This window comes from Falco cherrug, chromosome 15 (assembly GCF_023634085.1).
Source record: "Falco cherrug isolate bFalChe1 chromosome 15, bFalChe1.pri, whole genome shotgun sequence".
NCBI classification, from domain to species: Eukaryota; Metazoa; Chordata; class Aves; order Falconiformes; family Falconidae; genus Falco; species Falco cherrug.
This window is the reverse complement of record NC_073711.1, coordinates 14,053,642-14,070,095: the sequence shown is the minus strand read 5'-3', so window position 1 is coordinate 14,070,095 and position 16,454 is coordinate 14,053,642. Positions and strand designations below refer to the sequence as shown.

Genomic DNA, 16,454 nt, shown 5'->3' with positions numbered 1-16,454 from the left:
CGCTCCACCGGCGCTGCGGCTGCCCAGCCGGGGCGTTCCGGGTCCCGCTTGGCGGGAGGCCCCTGCCCTGAGCGCCCCCCGCAGCTGCCGCCTCCCAGGGCACTCGGCCCCGCGCCCGGCCCGGCTGCAAGAGGCACCCCGCTCGCCAGCCCCGCTCGCCGCCGGCGGGACGTTTCGGCCCCGCTCCCGCCCCGCTCTGCACCCGCTGCGGCCCCGTTCCCGCCCCGCTCCCACTCCCCGCAGCGCCCGCGGGCGACCCCCCTCGCGCGGCTCGCGCGCCACGCGCCGCCCCGCCCCCTGAACGCGCGCGCGGCCCCTCACCGGCGAGCACCGCTTCGGGGAACTCCGCCCCTTCGCTCCACGCCGTCGCGGATTGGTGGAGGGGGCCTCTGGGGAGCGGCGCGGCCACGCCCCTTCGCTCCACGCCGCTGCGGATTGGTGAGGGCGGCCGAGGGGCGCGCAGAAACCACGCCCCCCGCCAGCGGCCCCCCAGCCTCTCTCCCGCGGCCCCCCCCCGCCCCCTGCTGGCTCGGCCGCGCCTGCGCAGTGGCGGTGTGGCGGCGGGGCGGCCCCGGCTGTTGTTATTGTGGGGTTGGTCTGCGCCGCGCGAAGATGGCGGCTGGGCAGGGGGGCGGCGGCGGCGGTGGGGGTAACGGCAACAACGGCAACGGAGCGGGGGGGCTGGGGATCCCCGCTCACCTCACTCTCTCTTTCTCGGCCGGGCCGCACTGGGGCGCGGCCACTCTGCCGCAGCCGCACACGGTGCGCAGCCTGGACCGGGCCCTGGAGGAGGCGGGCAGCTCGGGCATCCTCTGCCTCAGCGGGAGGAAGCTGCGCGATTTCCCCGGCAGCGGCTACGACCTCAGCGACACCACGCAAGCAGGTGTGTGCGTGGGGGCTCCGGCTGTGAGGGGCGACGGGTCCTCCTGCCGAGGGGGCCCGGCTGCGGGGGTGATGTGGGGCGGATGGGGGGGCCCGGCCGTGAGGGCGACGAGGGGGAACACGCACGTCCCCTCTGTGGTGGTAGTGGGGGCGACAGCGGGAAGGGGGGGCCCTGTGGGGGCAGCGAGGGCGTGCGGGGGCCCTGCTGCGGTGGCAGTGGGGGGGATGCAGCGGAGGGGGTCTCCTGTGGTGGCAAAGGAGGGGCGGCGGGGTGTGTGTGGTGGTGGTGCTGGTGGCAGTTGGGGGGGATGGCATGGGGAGCGGCCTGCTCCGGCGGCTGCTCTGGGGGAGCCCGGCGGGGGCAGTGGGAGGATGCAGCGGGGAGATGGGCTGTGATGGGAACTGGGGGGAGCAGTGGCGGGTACATGCTGTGGTGACAACGACGAGGATGGAGTGGGAGGGCTGCTGTGGCGGCGGCGGGGAGAAGCAGTACGGGGCCCCCGCCGTGGTGTCCGTGCGGGGTCTTGGAGCGTGTGCTGTGGTGGTGGCGGTGGGGAGGGGTCCGGGCCCTCGCCGTGTGAGGGACACGGGGGACAGCGCGGAGGCTTGTGTGCGGCGGGAGCGGGGCGACGAGGGGGCTCCCCCTGCGTGCAGCGGGACGGGTTGGGGGATCTGGAGCGTGCGGGGGGGGGGGATGCTCCCCCTCTGCGTGCACTGGGGGGCGGCTGCCGCTGTGTGGGCTTATCGGGGGGGCGTTCCTGCGCTGTGGCTGTGCGATGGCGGGGTTGCGCACTGAGGGGGGGCCGGGGGACACCTCGTTTCTGCTGTGTGCGTGCAAAGGCAGGGGCGCTCCTGCGGTGTGCGTGGGGAAGTGGGGTGCAAGGGGCGAGGGTACGCCTGCGCGGAGCGCGTGTGTGTGCAAAGGGAGGGCTCTGCGGGGAGAGGGGCTCCTTACCGCCCTCCGTGTGTGCGTGCGGACAGCGGGCTGCTGTGCTGAGGGTGTGCGGGGACTGTGTGCGGTGGGGGGGTTATTGTGCCCCGGGGGGTGTGCGTGCGGTGGGGAGGGGCGCCGGCGCCCTCCGTGTGCCTGTGCTGCCGGGGGGAGCGGGGCTGCCTGCGGTGAGGCGGGGGGCTCCCGGCTGTGTGTGCTTGTGCAGCGAGGGAAAGGTGGTGCTTTCTGTGTGTGTGTGTGATTGCAGGGAGCTAGGCGTTGTGTTCCGTGTGCCTGTCTATACGTGTCACAAGGATGAGGGCTTGCCATTCGTGTGCCTGCACATGGTGCGTGGAAGAGGGTGTGCAAGGCGAGGGGAGCTGTTTAGTTGGCGCTCTGGGCAATAACAGCTCCCTGCTGTGGTTGGTTTGTACCTTCAAAGGTGTCTGATCCCTTGCAGTGAAGCTTTATTACCTGGGGTGCTCCGGTCGTTCCTCCCCCCCAGCTCTGCGGGAAGGTGGTCACAAGTGCGGGTGCGCCGATCTGTGCGTGTCGGAGCTTAATGTATTCACCGTGTTGGTAAATGCCTAGATACCGTGAGTGTGAGCTTGGATTTACCCAGACTTGGAGACATTTTTCTTTGCAGTTCCTAGAAAACATAACTACATTTTCAGTGGGGGTTGTGTTACATTTTTGGCTCGCCTCTGATGTACTGGATTTATTTGCTGCTGGAGCAGTTGATGAAAACGGATCATTCTGAGTAATGCACTAGAATAAAATACTAATGGGAGGTCTGGTGTCTTTTGTTCACAAGTAGTAGTGGCTTTCCAAAATGTTGTTTGCATGAATTAATTCCATGGGTGTTTTGGTTTTGTTTTGGGGCTTTTCTTTCCCCATGGGTTATGAATAGCTGGCTTATTGTTTTGAAAATGAGACTGCCCATTGTGGTACCTTATCCATCTCTGACAATCCTGTACTCCTGGTCTATCAAATACTCATTCTGTTGCTCTTTGTTGTGGGCTATATCTGTGCAGAGGTTTAAATAATGATGTACTCGTTCTTCTGCAATATATTAGGTTGTGTAGGGTGTAGAATTTGTGAAGGACTGATGTTTAAAATCCAATTTCAGCGTCTGGTACTAAGCTTATTAATGATTTGTGCGTTACCATTTTTCCTGACACATGTGTGCATTCCTGTGTGCAGTGCAGAATAGGGATAGGTAAAAGTGTGTTAGTTATTTCATAATGAAAGCACAAAATCAAAATAAAAGCAGGTTCCATGAAATAATAGCTCTTTTTTCCTTGTAGCTTAAAAATGTATTCAGCAACATAGGTCACTTCTGCATATAAATATTCAGTAACTAAACCATTAAAAAAGAAGCTTTGTATATAGGCAATCTATTACTGAAAAGACTTCCTGTATCCTGAAACAGGTACATCAAGGATCTTTATTTTCTTTGCTTCTAATTATTACTAATTGTATTTTGGGCTTTATTTTTGTTGTTGTTTTATTTTGAATCTTAACATATTTGAGTAAAAGTTGTCTGCAGTGATCTTGTCTTTATCTTTTAGGATGTAGTAGAGCCCAGTCACTACATTCAGCATTGCATTTTCATCATGAAAGATCATGTGAAAATGTTGAAGGGCAGTCTCTGACAAGAATAGCCATATTGCTTGCTGCTGTAAAAAAACAGTCGATGTGGTTCTATACAAGTACCATCTTGTAACAATCCTGATGTAATGTAGCACTGATTTACAAATTAATCCAGTGAAATACATATTTTAGCTGTCTTTCAGAATATGCTTGTAAACAAAAGCTTCATAGTCTTTACTTTGACTTAGTGTGTAGAATTGTTTTGATGAGTGGATAAATGGTATTCTGCTGGTGAATCATGGACATCCTTCACAGAGTATCACTATGGCATAGAGCTTGATGGAGGATCAGCAACTACTTTGGAGGTCGTCTACTTACTGGCATTCTTGTAGCAGTTACCACTCTTTCACATTAAAATATACCTGGGAATAAGGTTATAGATTTAGACCGAGGTATGGGAGATGGGGGGGATGGATCAAAAATCTTTGCTGTGTTTCAGTTTCTGTTCTAAGTCAGTGACTCTGAAATTCGGTTCCAAGGTACTCAAAACAAACATTTAAAAAAACAACCTCTACTAAATCTGGATGTAAATGATGTATCCTTTTGCATATCACAAACCCTTATGGAGTAGGATCTACAGTGTCACTGCAAATCCAGAATATTTGGTCTTAACATCAATGAAATCAGCAACAGAAAGAAAACAACTTCAGTTCTCAGTAAGGTTCAGATATGTATATGTTGAAATACAGCTGCTGTTGATTTATCAAAAATACCCTGGGATTTTTTTATTTAAGGTCTGGCCATGTTTTACATATAACTTAGGATGTAATGGCTTGCCAATACATAATATGCAAATACTCTAGCACGTTTTTGGCATCTTAAATTACATGACAAAAATTACTGCTGAGCTAAAAGCATAATGGCAATATCTGGCTGTTTAGCTCTGACCTTATGTTTGTCTTATCTCTTTTTAACTGAATTGTCACTGCAGCTCTTTGGCCAAAAACCCCTTATTTTATTATTTTCTTGGATTTGTTTTCTGTTTAAGCAGATCTTGTGCAGCTGTTAAATTAATTTCTGAAAAAAAAATCATAGGTCGTGAGATATTGAAAGGTATATCAAGAGTTATATAGAATATTCCAATTATTATATTAACGTGTGTAATTTTGCTTCTCGCTGCGTGAGCAACATTAGGCCCCCTGGCAGCTAAGTAATTGAGTATATCACATCAATGTAATCACTGTCTGTTTAGCTGGAGAGTTGTGTGTTTTCTGTTTGTTTTTTTTCCGAGATGGGTTCCTGTGCTATATTGCCATGCTGAACTAAATCAGCCTGTGCCTTTAGCAATTTCCCCCTTTTTTTGGAAATATTCTTAGAACATGAATTTAGTAAATATGAAAGGTACTAGACTGACAGCTCAAACAGTTTATTTGCTCTGGATAAATGTAGTGGTGCCATCAGTCTTATGTGTTTATGACTTTGAAATAAAACTTGATTCCCAATTTTTAATTCTGAGGGAACCTCCAAGCAATTATAAGAAGATGAATGACTGCTGGTAAATATATTAACTTCGAAATTTTTAATTTCTCACCACCTGCTACCTCCTTATATAGCTGAGAAGTAACACCAGTGTATTCCCAGTATGACTTCAGAGTGAGCCCTCCTGTCATGGCCCATAACAATCCCAGCACCACAGGCAGGGCTTCGACATGGTAATTCCTGCGTATGTCTGCTGAGGGTATGGGATGGGAGTGATTGATGTCACTTGCGTGACTTTGATTTTTTTTATATCTTATATACCTAGAAGGGCCATAAATAATAATGAATGTGATTATGCATTAAAAACGACAACAAAAAGTTAATATTGCGTGTAAGTTGCATAAGAATGTTAATTTATAATACTGTGTTTCTGCCTTTGTAATATATACTTCTAAAGCAATTACATTTTCCTGTCTGAACAAAGTTATTTTTGTTGGTGGCACCAGTGTTGATTAAGGTAATGGCAGGTGACAGTAACACCACCAAATTCAATTTTCAGCTTAAGAAAAGAACATTCAGGTATGATGGATATCCTAAATGTAGATTACATTCTAGAAATCAGACATGTTGAAAAACGTGGCTCTTCTGTAATGACTTCTTCAGATTATGTGGGATTTTTTGGGGTGGAGGGAGTAGTGTTTATGGTCAGAAACATACCCGATGCAAAACCTGGAAGCGACACAGTTTATAAGTAAGTAATTGTGGAAACTCCCCACAGTGGTTTCTTAGCCTGTCCAAGGTGTTTGGACTAAGGGAAAATGGGTATGTTTGAGGCTTTCTTGTTGAAGGCCAGTAAGAAGGGTACTTGTTAATACTTGGTGTTATAGACAAGTTAGGAGAAGTCTCAGTTGAGTGAGTTGAAGTTAAAACAACTTATTATTAGTTCACCTGCATAATTGCATTATGAAGAATACCAGTAATATCTTAATCTTAAAAAAATATGAATAATTCCATGTTATAGCCTTATCTGAAATGCGGACCTACCAGAAATGTGCAGTGTGTAGGTTTTTTTACTTTTTGTATAGAATATTCATCCATCAAAACTAAATTTGCTATCACGTTGACTACTTTTGTGCCTTGGAATATCAAAAAATGAACATCTGAAATATTTTTGTGCTCGATTAATCTAAAGAACTTTTTGAGATACAGATTTCTGCTTTGTTACTTGCTATTTGAGGATGGGGCAAATGAGTATTTTGATCGTGACCTGTATTGCAAAACCTTATGCAAGAAGGGAAAAGGATGAGCCTTTGCTTTTTCAGTTTTTCTTGTTTGTAAAAATTATGTTCTAATTTGTAGACTTCACATGACTTTTGAAGTTTTGTTGGAGCTGATTCAGAAGTGTATAAATTCTACTGGCAAGGCTGGCATTTAATGCTTGAGACGTGTCCTTAGCAAAAAGGTAACTGAGTCAAGACTGAAAGCTAAAATTCCACAGGAAATGCAAAGATACTTGCTAGATCTTCTACGTGGTAAAAGTTCTACATGACAGTGTAGAGAGGCTTCTGAATGTTCTGCTTTTCTTCCAACTAATCTGGAATTGTTTGCTGCTTGCTAGGAGAATCTGCTGCCATGTCTGATGGATCCAGAGAAGCTATAGCACTTTAGGTGGGTTGGGGGATGTGTGTGTGTCCTCTGTTACAGAGCTAAAGGTTTTTTTTTTTTGCTTGATGGACATGATTAGTCTGTTCCCAAGTGTCAACATATGATTTTTTCAAAGAAGGTTTCTGTAGTTACAAGGCTTGCAGGAACACTGTATCTCAGGCCTGTTAGGCTGCTGACCAGCAGATGTAACTGCACAATGAGCAAATCCCTGACCATCTGTGTATTAAAGCAAACATCTACTTCAATTTGTCACTTTACCACAGTTTGAATAGGTGGAACCAGCAGGTAGTGGTCAAGAACTTGATATATTAAAGACTGACCTAAAACTAAAAGGTTTATGGAAGTGTTCACTTGAAATCATTACATGCAGTGATATTGCATACTTATTTTTGAGCTAACAGAAGCGGCTACAGCCATTCTTAACTGCTGCTGTGAGGTCTGGCACGAGCAAGACAGAGTCAGTGGGAGGCACAGGCAAATAAGAACAGATGCTGAAGTTGCTACAGCAGTGGCCTTCGTGTCTCAAGAGAACATAGCGTAGTTGTTGCTAGACCCTGTTCACTTGTGCTCATGGACTGTTCGTTTACCCATTTTTCTTCAGGGTTTTTTCTGCATCGCTCACCTTGTTTTCCAGTGTGTTTTGCCTTCCAGCAGTCTAGCTTGCTTTAAAAATGTTTCTGCTTAGTTTATCCAGTGTCAAGCAATTTTATCTGCATGAAAGACAAGTCCTGTAGTAAATACTGGTTACAGTGATTGGTTGTAACCTTTTGTCTCTGCCTTACGTCTATTTAGGTTGTAAGCTTTTCAGGACAAAGGCTTGGATGTATATAACTGAGCATACAGAGACTAACGTAAGTTTTACTTGGGAGTTTTGTGTGCATTTTAGGTAATCCTTAAGAAACCCAGACTTTGCTTTATTTACAAATGATAATTACTTACCCTTATACTACTTTTCTGTGAAAATGTTAATACAATTTGAAACTGAAAATTGGAAATTTAACAATTTCAAAAACAAAAAATAAATCGACAGAATTAAACCGATAAGTAATGGCTGATTTAAGTGGGAGGAAGATCCCCTGTGCTACAATACACAAGCTTAATAAGTCTTGTGAACTTGTCAGGAGAACATATTTCACTCTTTCTGGTAGTAAGTTGTTTTAAGAATTGTAGCCTAGACAAAATACTGAAGTGCTGTGTTGTTTAGGGAAATAAATAAGCTTCCTGTGGGATTTGCTGCTTATCATTTCAAACTGAAAGATTTGTGGTGACGAGACTCCTTCGGAAGTGGAGAGGAAGATAATCCTTGATACATAGTAATGTCTTTTTGACTGTATAGGCAATTGGTGTGCCAATGTACCCCTTCATATACCAATCTGAGGAGTAAATGGTTCCCTCCTCTTGGAGATGTGTTCTTTATTTTTCATTTTAATTATGCTATAATAACTGAACATGTATACTCAAGAGTTGGAGCAGTGCGTGGAAATGCCTGGATCCTTCTTATGTGGTAATATGGCAAGGAATTCCCTGAACTCATGTGTTGGTTTCAGCACTGCATTGGTGCACAGCAGATCAGCACTGGCATGCCCCCCAGTTATTCCAACCTTTAGATCGGTGCTTCTGGTGTAGTTTTTGAGTGCAGATTTCAGGAAAAACCTCATATACCTGAACCAGTGTGGTGAGTGGAGACAACTTACATGAAAAACAAGAATTGCCTGAACTGCACTGCCAATTTAGACAAGTTCAACGTATGTGTCCAGTGTAGACCAGGAGACTCGGCTCAGTGAAGATGAGCCAGAATAGTGGGTTCCTCAAGCCTATGTTGGTTGCAAAGCCAGCGTGCTGAATCTCAGTTCCTCCTCTCCAGCAGCAGAAGTCTGTGAGACAGTAACTGTTTGGTCTGTTCAATTACAGAAAGATGTATTTCACATGGAAGAACTGTGGTTCCAACTGATGAGATGCTTTTTTTTTGGTTTAAGTCCCTAAAGTAATAATAGTCTTTTTCTTTAAAAAAAAGGATTTTTTTCTTCTTCAGTAGTGCTGTTTAGCTTGAAAAGCCAAGAGCTCAGAATCTGTAAAATTTGGTTTCTGGTTGTTCTGTACAAGCTTCCTTCTGTGCTTGATGAGAAACTTCAATTATGTGGTTGTGTACAGTTTCTTCATTTGTCACTTCAAGTGCACAGGGAGGATGTAACTGAAATTAGTGATGTGGATAACTCTAAAGCAGGTATTTCCTAGCTCTTCAGTTGTTGGATTTAGAACCCAAACAGCATTTTGTAATATCTTTTTCACGAAAATAGAAGCTATTCTGTGCTCTGTCAAAGACACAGTTAAAAAAAAAAAAAGCTACTTATAGCCACCTATAGTCTTGGGAGTGTTTTCCTGTTTTAAACAGGTCTAAGAACAAACACAAGCAAAGGAATATTGAACTGAGAAGCAATGTGAAAAGTTGGTTAGCTTCTCTAATATGGAACATCCCTGTGCTAAATATTTGATGGCGTACCACTATGAGAAACATGGTCACTCACATTGGCACGGTGCAGTACCCTGTGTTTTACTTCAGTAAGCGTATAAGGAGACATTGCATGTGTTAGAAGACTGAATAAATGATTGAAGATGTACTGGAAGCTGTGAAGCTGGTCAAAGTAATTAGTTTTCCTGGAAGTTTTTTTTTTCATCTCTCTAGCAATTAAATAGTCACATTGGTGGCAAGGAAATGCCTCCTTTATACTTTTTCTGAACTTGCTTAGAAGTCGTGAGTGTCTCATCCGTCCATGTTGCAATTTTGTGACTGCATAAAAGCTGCAACTCTGTCAGTGCTCTTTATCCTTTCAGTGCTCTTTCTCCTTTCAGTTTCAGAATGTCTTACTATTGTTTCCCTTGCTGTCAAATTACTGTCACATTACATGCAAAGGGGTTTTTTTATATTTGCTGCTGTTTCTCACTATGTTCCTTGGTGTTACAGGTGCTTGGGAAGAGGTGCTGGTCCTTATTTATGTGTGGTTTCTCTGATCATGGTTATATGTAGGGTTATATACAATTAGAAAAAAACCCAGAAAATTATATATAACAGTATATTGTAAACATGTTCCTAATATATAAATTGGACGTAACTGTATTGATACAGAAGAGGTGTCTAGTCCAGGATTCTCTGAAGGGCATTGGTCTCTCCTCCCAGAAAACAGGCGATAGGATAAGAGGAAATGTCCTCAAGTTGCACTGTGGATCGTTTAGATTGGATATTAGGAAAAATTTCTTAACTGAAAGGATGGTCAAGCATTGGAACAGGCTGCCCAGAGAAGTGGTGAAATTGCCATCCCTGGAGGTGTTTAAGAAAATGTGTAGATGTGGTGTTTAGGAACATGGTTTAGTGGTGGCTTTGGCAGTCCTGGGTTAACAGTTGAACTTGATGATCTTAAAGGTCTTTTTCAACATAAATGATTCTGTGATTAAGTTTTGAACTCTGAACCTGCCAGTAGGATGTGTAGAGTTTGAGGGGAATGCTAGAGATACTAGAGGACATCCCTTCTGACTTAAGCTTGGCAAGTGTAAGAGTACCATTCTCCTGAGGTTTCCGATAATCAGGATGAATTAGTAGTTTCAGAAACCTAGTTCTGTTTCAGTTTTATTGGAAAGTGCTGGGTCGCTTATTCAGAGGACTTGTGATCAGAATCTATGAGAAAAAAAACCTTTGAATAGTCTGCCGCCTTCCCACCAATTCCAGCTTTCTGTTTCTGGCTTACTCTTGTTTTTTGTGGTGTGTGTGTGTTTGGTTTTTTTTTTCCATATGCCAGATAACAACATAGGAGCAAGGTGCTTAAAACACTGTAGTGTGTTCACTTTCTTTTTGGTAAACTGGACACAGGATACACTTTTTTGTGAATATAACTGTTGTTTTGGGGGGGATTTTTGTGTTGGTTTGTTGTGTTTTTTCTTTTCTTCTTCCATAACTTTCTATTTGAAAGCTGAAAATGAAGATTTGTTTCATTAATGCTGCTATCAGATTTCATGGCTGGCAGAATTAAGACCTTTTACAGGAAGCAGGTAAGTCTTTAGGAACACTTGGCTTTTTTGATCCATCTCTAGTTTTCTTCCTTACCATCATAAGGAACTGATATTTGAAATACTCAAGTAATATTTCCAAACCTAAGATGATTATACTCTTGTAATAAAAACAAACTACTTTTTTATATCCTGTAATGACATAGGTTGAAAGAGATCTTGATAGGTCATCCAGGACAGTCTACTACTCAGAACAGGTATTGTTAGAGCAGTTTGCTTGTCCAGTTGAGTTTTGAGCATTTCCAGTGATATTTCAGTCTTGGGGAAGTATGTTTTCTGGATTCTCCTAGAAGCCTCAGGTAATTTCATTTTTCTGACTAAAGACAGCATTGTTACGTAAACAATGAAACTGATTTGTTCCTGTAAAGTGCCATTTCTGTGGTTAGTAATGAGAGCTGTATCTCCTAGTTCCTTTCTTAGTTTATCAACAAGCTGGGCAAGGATCCCCAAGCTTTAGCAGACTTTGAAACATACTGTTTTCTAATTTTTTGCTTTTCTCCTATATCATTTGTCACTTGTAATATTGGGCTTATAGACTTCAGCTTAAGATCAGTAAATTCAAATAGTACCTTTGAATGCCTGCAGACTCATGAATCCATTTGCCCTAGTGACAGAATGATCAAGTCATTTATATAGTACTTATGTGACTTTTGAAGATCAAAACAAGAGAGAAAACAAGGATATTTGTAGTGATTACACTGAAGACCAGTTGTATTTATAGAGTATGTTGATCTTCACTACAGAAATACCACAACAGGAACTGGCAGCTTCAGTTTGGTACTAAACAACTACTATATTTCCATGGCTTTCATTACCTTGTGTACTTCTCAAAGCAGGATTGCTAAGACAAGGAAGGAGGAAAATATTTTCTAAACCATTTTGTTCAAACACTTGTAAGTTGTTAGCAGCTCTTCAAGGTCTTTGGAAGCTGGATACTGACGTAGTAGTAAAATGAAGCATGTCGTTTTTAACTGTGGATAAATCAAGCTCAGTGTTAGCTCATCAATGTTTCTTACTAATAAAATTAATGAGAATCTGCATTTAATCATTCCCAGTAAAGAAGATGACAAGACTAAGGATAATGCAAAACCACAGTTTTTGTAGCGATGCAAACATACTTAGAGATGTACAGGCTTGGAACATTCTCCTGAGGACTAAACTAGCACTTCTCCATGGTATGACCATGCAAACTGTGCTAGTGTAAAATAGCTAATGAACTTAGGTAATTGCTAAGGAATTACTTGTTAGGCCACAGTCACAACACTCCAGCTGAGAGATTTAGAGGGTATTTTTCTACTTAGCTTTGATTTGCTGTGACTCTCATTCTGTAGCCCTGGTTGTTGTTCATCTGCATTAAGTGAGAGATTTCTTCCACTACATGTATTAAATCTATATAATAACATAGCAGTGTGCTGAAGTTCACCCCATCATAGCAGGAGTCATGGTGGGCATAGTGTAGATGAAGTGTTGGACTGCTTTGGCAGGCTGGCCTGTTGTTAGCTTTGGATTCATACTTTTCTTTCTATGTATTCTGGAATCTCCGTTCCTGGTAGAAGGTGGACAACTCGTGTTCATAGGAGCTTAAAGTATTAGACTTCTGTAGTCTTGACTTAGGTTTTTAGCTTGTTTTTCGAGACAAGTTTAATTATTTCATGCATTCATCTTTGCTTTATGGTTAATCTTAAATGCTTCGCAGGTTGGATTTAACTTCCCTTCCTCCTCCTTAGGGAGATAAGGAAATGCATACATTTACTGGCTGATTCTTTTGAATTATTTTGACATTTCAGCATCTGGAATATCTTTGTGCAACAGAACTTAGTCTCTTAGATTTTATATTCTGCCTCCTGTTACTTGAATGCTGTGGTGTGAATGATGGCCGTTATTTACCATGGTTGATCGTGAAGTTAAAGATGTTTGAAGTCTGATGTCCTTAATTGTGAGTGAAGGTGACACACTAGGAAGGCCTTAGTCTTGTCTGTGTTGCTGATATCATTCTTGGTACTCCATCATATCAAATGCAAATTGGATAATTTTCTCTTTATAGGACCTTGCTGAAGGAGGGACACTTGGCTTTCTGTTTGAGATGTGAGAAACAGAAAGATGGAATATTTGTGTAACAGAAGAACAGTTGGTAGGAGGTGTGGTCATAAGATGGTTTTGGAGCATTACACTAAAGAAGGAACATTTGCCTGCCTGTATTTCTTCAGTACCATTGGCCTGTCAAGTGAATTAATAATTACTGTGTGAAATATAATTAAACTGAGGTGGATTTTTATTGCTGTTATTGTTCAATGTAAAGTGTAACAATCACAGGATTTGAATTATAAGGGGATTGAGTGTTTTCTGGATATGGAAGACTTCTGCTTCCTAGAATTACCATATGCAGGTGTTTTTGCAGTTTCTGGGACGTCTTTTTTTTTCCTTCTTCTCCAGCATGATCTTGCATCTGACAGACTAATAAATTTTACCCATGTTCTGTGTGTTGATCTCAGATTTGTGTTTAGGTTGGCTAAAAGTGTTATCTTTGGGATCAGGTCTGAACACTTAGTTTTATACATTCATTGACTTCTGTAGGACTAATTATCTAGTTACTGTTGTGCTTAATGTTTTTTGGCCTAGGCTTGGCTAAAGCATTACTAGAAAAACTGGCTAGGAATATCTGTATGTAATACAAATTAGGGGACCAGACCTGGGTTTTGTGGGGGTGTGTGTGGGTTGTTGGTTTTTTTGATCTAGTTTCTAAATACAATTTTGGAACACTTGGAGCAAACAAACCCCCAACACATCAATGTCATGGATCAGTGTATTTTTATGAAAAATGTTACGATGTAAAGATGAGGTCCAAGTGTAAATTTCCCAACTAAGCCTGTATTTCAAATTCAGCATGTAGTGCATACAAAGTGTGAATATGAAAATGACTGTACTGGATCAAATAAAAGGCCAGTCTGTTGTAGCAGCATGCCTCTGATAGTAAGCAGTAGTGAATGCTTAGGGAAAAATGTGAAAACGGGGCAAACATGATGTTAATGCTATTTGACTACCTTATTGCACGCTGCTCTAACCTGACAGCTTGAGCTTTTTGTTTTACCTTTTGATTGTGGCTTAAACTTGTACAAGATACTTTCTTACTTACTACTTATAGCTTCCCCTTCAAACTCTGATTTCCTAAAATTCTTTCCTTTTGAACTTTAAATATATTGTCTTTTAATTATTGTCTCACAGTCAGTAAAGACTTTTCCTGTTCAAAGGAAACCAAGCTCCAATGAACTTCTCCATATTTTTCTAGTTCCCCTTTTAAATTTAACCTTAGCAATGGTGTACTTCTCACTTTTATTGTTTCTGCAGAGACAATGAATTGAAATACTCTGTGATTCGTGAGCAGTTATGGATTGTGTCTTCTATTTAGTCTTCACGTAACCCCAATTTAGAGTTTTCCAGTCTAAACTGGTTAGGCAAAGAATCCCTATAATCTCACTTCTGGAGGAGTTGTCATCTTAAATCATCTGTGGTTCTGCATTTAGCAGCTTCCCTTGCTTCTTCAGTCTATTAACCCTTACAAAACCATTCTCATTTCAAGTGCCAGCAGTGTGCTTCCATTTTCATTGAGCTTAAGCCTGTCTTGTTTGTAGAGAAACACTCCATTCTGGAAGTTTCCTTGTTTTTTTCTTATGCTGTTTTCTCTGTCATATGTTATTAGTCTTCAAAAGGTGCCTAAATTGCATAAGCTTCACATTCACATTTTATTTAGTATAATAGATGAACTCACACATTTTTTGCTCATTGTGAAAACAGGTATAAATAACTTTTCAGTTTGGATACAGAATAGAATTACTTATTTTTAAAAAGCTGTAAGTATACTTGATAAATGGAAAACTGTATACACTCGGATCTTTCTCTTTCGAAAGATCTGAACCCCTGGAGCTATTCTAATGCTGTTTTGCATTGAATGAATGGCAGGTTGCTTGAAAGAGATGTCATACTATCTTCCAGCTCATTATGTACCTTTTTTTGTTTTGTTATTGACAGATAATGGGTATAATTTCCTATTTTAAGAGGACTTTCAGGTTTCATAATGGAGTAGTGGAATCCTTGCCCCACAGTGTCTTGGGGCATTATTTTCAGGGAAGTGTTTTCAACAGCAATGTATACTAATTTCACAGTATTTGTATATTTTCTTGTAATGTGAAATTGTATGGGTTTTGTACAAGGCTACACTAAGTGACTTCAACCAGGCTGTGCTAATGTCATTTTTGTCAGGCCAGGCTAGAAACTACAATATTTTATATTGCCTGTTGTATACTACATTTGTCCAGGGCATAGAGTTGGTGCATCCTGTAGTTGTGGTCTGGCCCACCTCTTGAGTTTTATTTCTGCAGAAAAACCAGTAAAGCTGGCTTTTAGCCTTTTTCTTTCCAAGACCTATGGTAGACATCTGGCTGGATGCACATGTAGTGGCAGAATTTTCATGGTACTCTGGAATTTTCCAGCTCAGATATAACCTACAGTACTGCTCTTTGGATCAGTGGCAGTAGGATGGGTTTGTCATTTGTATTTTGTGGACTAGATATTTGTACCAGCCTTCAGTTAATCTTTCCAGCTGCTGATAAAATCGGGAAGAGCCTTAGAGCCGATTTCTTCAGAATGGGTTTGTATCAAAGACTCTCTCACGTGGTGGAGGTTGTAGAAGTGTGCTGGCAATACAACTATGCATCTTTTTTTCTGTGTGCATTTTCTGCACGTAGTTGTGCCATTCTGCTGAGTATTAGAATAAGTGTGTCATGGTTTAACCCCAGCTGGCAGCTAGGCACCACACAGCCACTTGGTCACTCCCCCTGCATTGGAATGGGGGAGAGAATCAAAAGAGTAGAAGTGAGAAAACTTGTGGGTTTAGAGTTAAAGACAGTTTAATAAGTAGAGCAAGGGCCACCCACGCAAGCAAGGCAGAACAAGGAATTCTCTCACCAGTCCCCATCGGCAGGCAGGTGTCCAGCCATCTCCGGGAGAGCAGGGCTCCGTCACATGTAGTGGCTACCTGGGAAGAACAAGCGCTGTAATTCTGAACATCCCATCCCCCCCTTCTTCCTTCTTGCCCCAGCTTTATATGCTGAGCGTGATGTCATATGGTGTGGGACATCCCTTGGGTCAGCTGGGGACAGCTGTCCCAGCTGTGTCCCCTCCCAGCTCCTCGTGCCCCCCAGCCTGCTCGCTGGTGGGGTGGCATGAGCAGAAGAGCCCTTGGCTCTGTGTGAGCACTGCTTGGCAATAATGAAAACATCTCTCAGTTATGAACACGTGTTTAGCACAGATCCGAAACATAGCCCCGTACTAGCTATAGTGAAGAACAGTAACTCTATCCCAGCCGAAACCAGCCCAGAGAACCTTTGTTTAACCTAAAAAGGGTTTTGCAGAAAATTCTTTCATGTGAAAGCTGCCATTTTTCTATAATGTTTTGAAAGTTGATGTGGTTGAAAACAGACCTCACCTATTGTGAAAACTTTCTCAAGCTATGCTATTTTTTTAATAATGTTTTTTAACTTCAGTTGGAATGTTTAGTTTTAATTAACTTTATTCCATTTTTCATTCAGTTCGTTAAGAATGCCAGTCCTGCAGCCTAGATCTTTCTCTTTCTGCCACTTGAGGATGGAGTTTGCAGAATTCTGCATGGCAGTGAATGCCCTGGTCTGAAGGAAGGCTTTGTGATACTTCAGCTTGAGAATATTTCTTAAAAATGATGGAATGATGGAGTGACAGCCAGTTAGCTCACAAATGTCACGTATTCTAGACTTCAGAAGCAAAGTTGAGGTTGCTTCCAAAAATAATGCCGCTGGAAGGTGACGTTTCATTG

General features: G+C 42.9%; 1 protein-coding gene across 2 annotated transcripts in view; it reads left to right on the top strand.

The window, feature by feature from the left end:
- Positions 1–577: 577 nt before the first annotated feature.
- Positions 578–16,454, top strand: part of LRCH2 (leucine rich repeats and calponin homology domain containing 2) — a 53,440-nt gene continuing 37,563 nt past the window's right edge. The window contains exon 1 of one of the 2 annotated variants that reach the window (XM_055727362.1): positions 578–883. In XM_055727362.1, coding sequence (XP_055583337.1) covers positions 613–883 — 271 coding nt within the window. In that variant the 5' untranslated portion in view covers positions 578–612. The remainder of the gene's footprint in view (positions 884–16,454) is intronic. The other variant, XM_055727363.1, reaches the window with a different exon arrangement.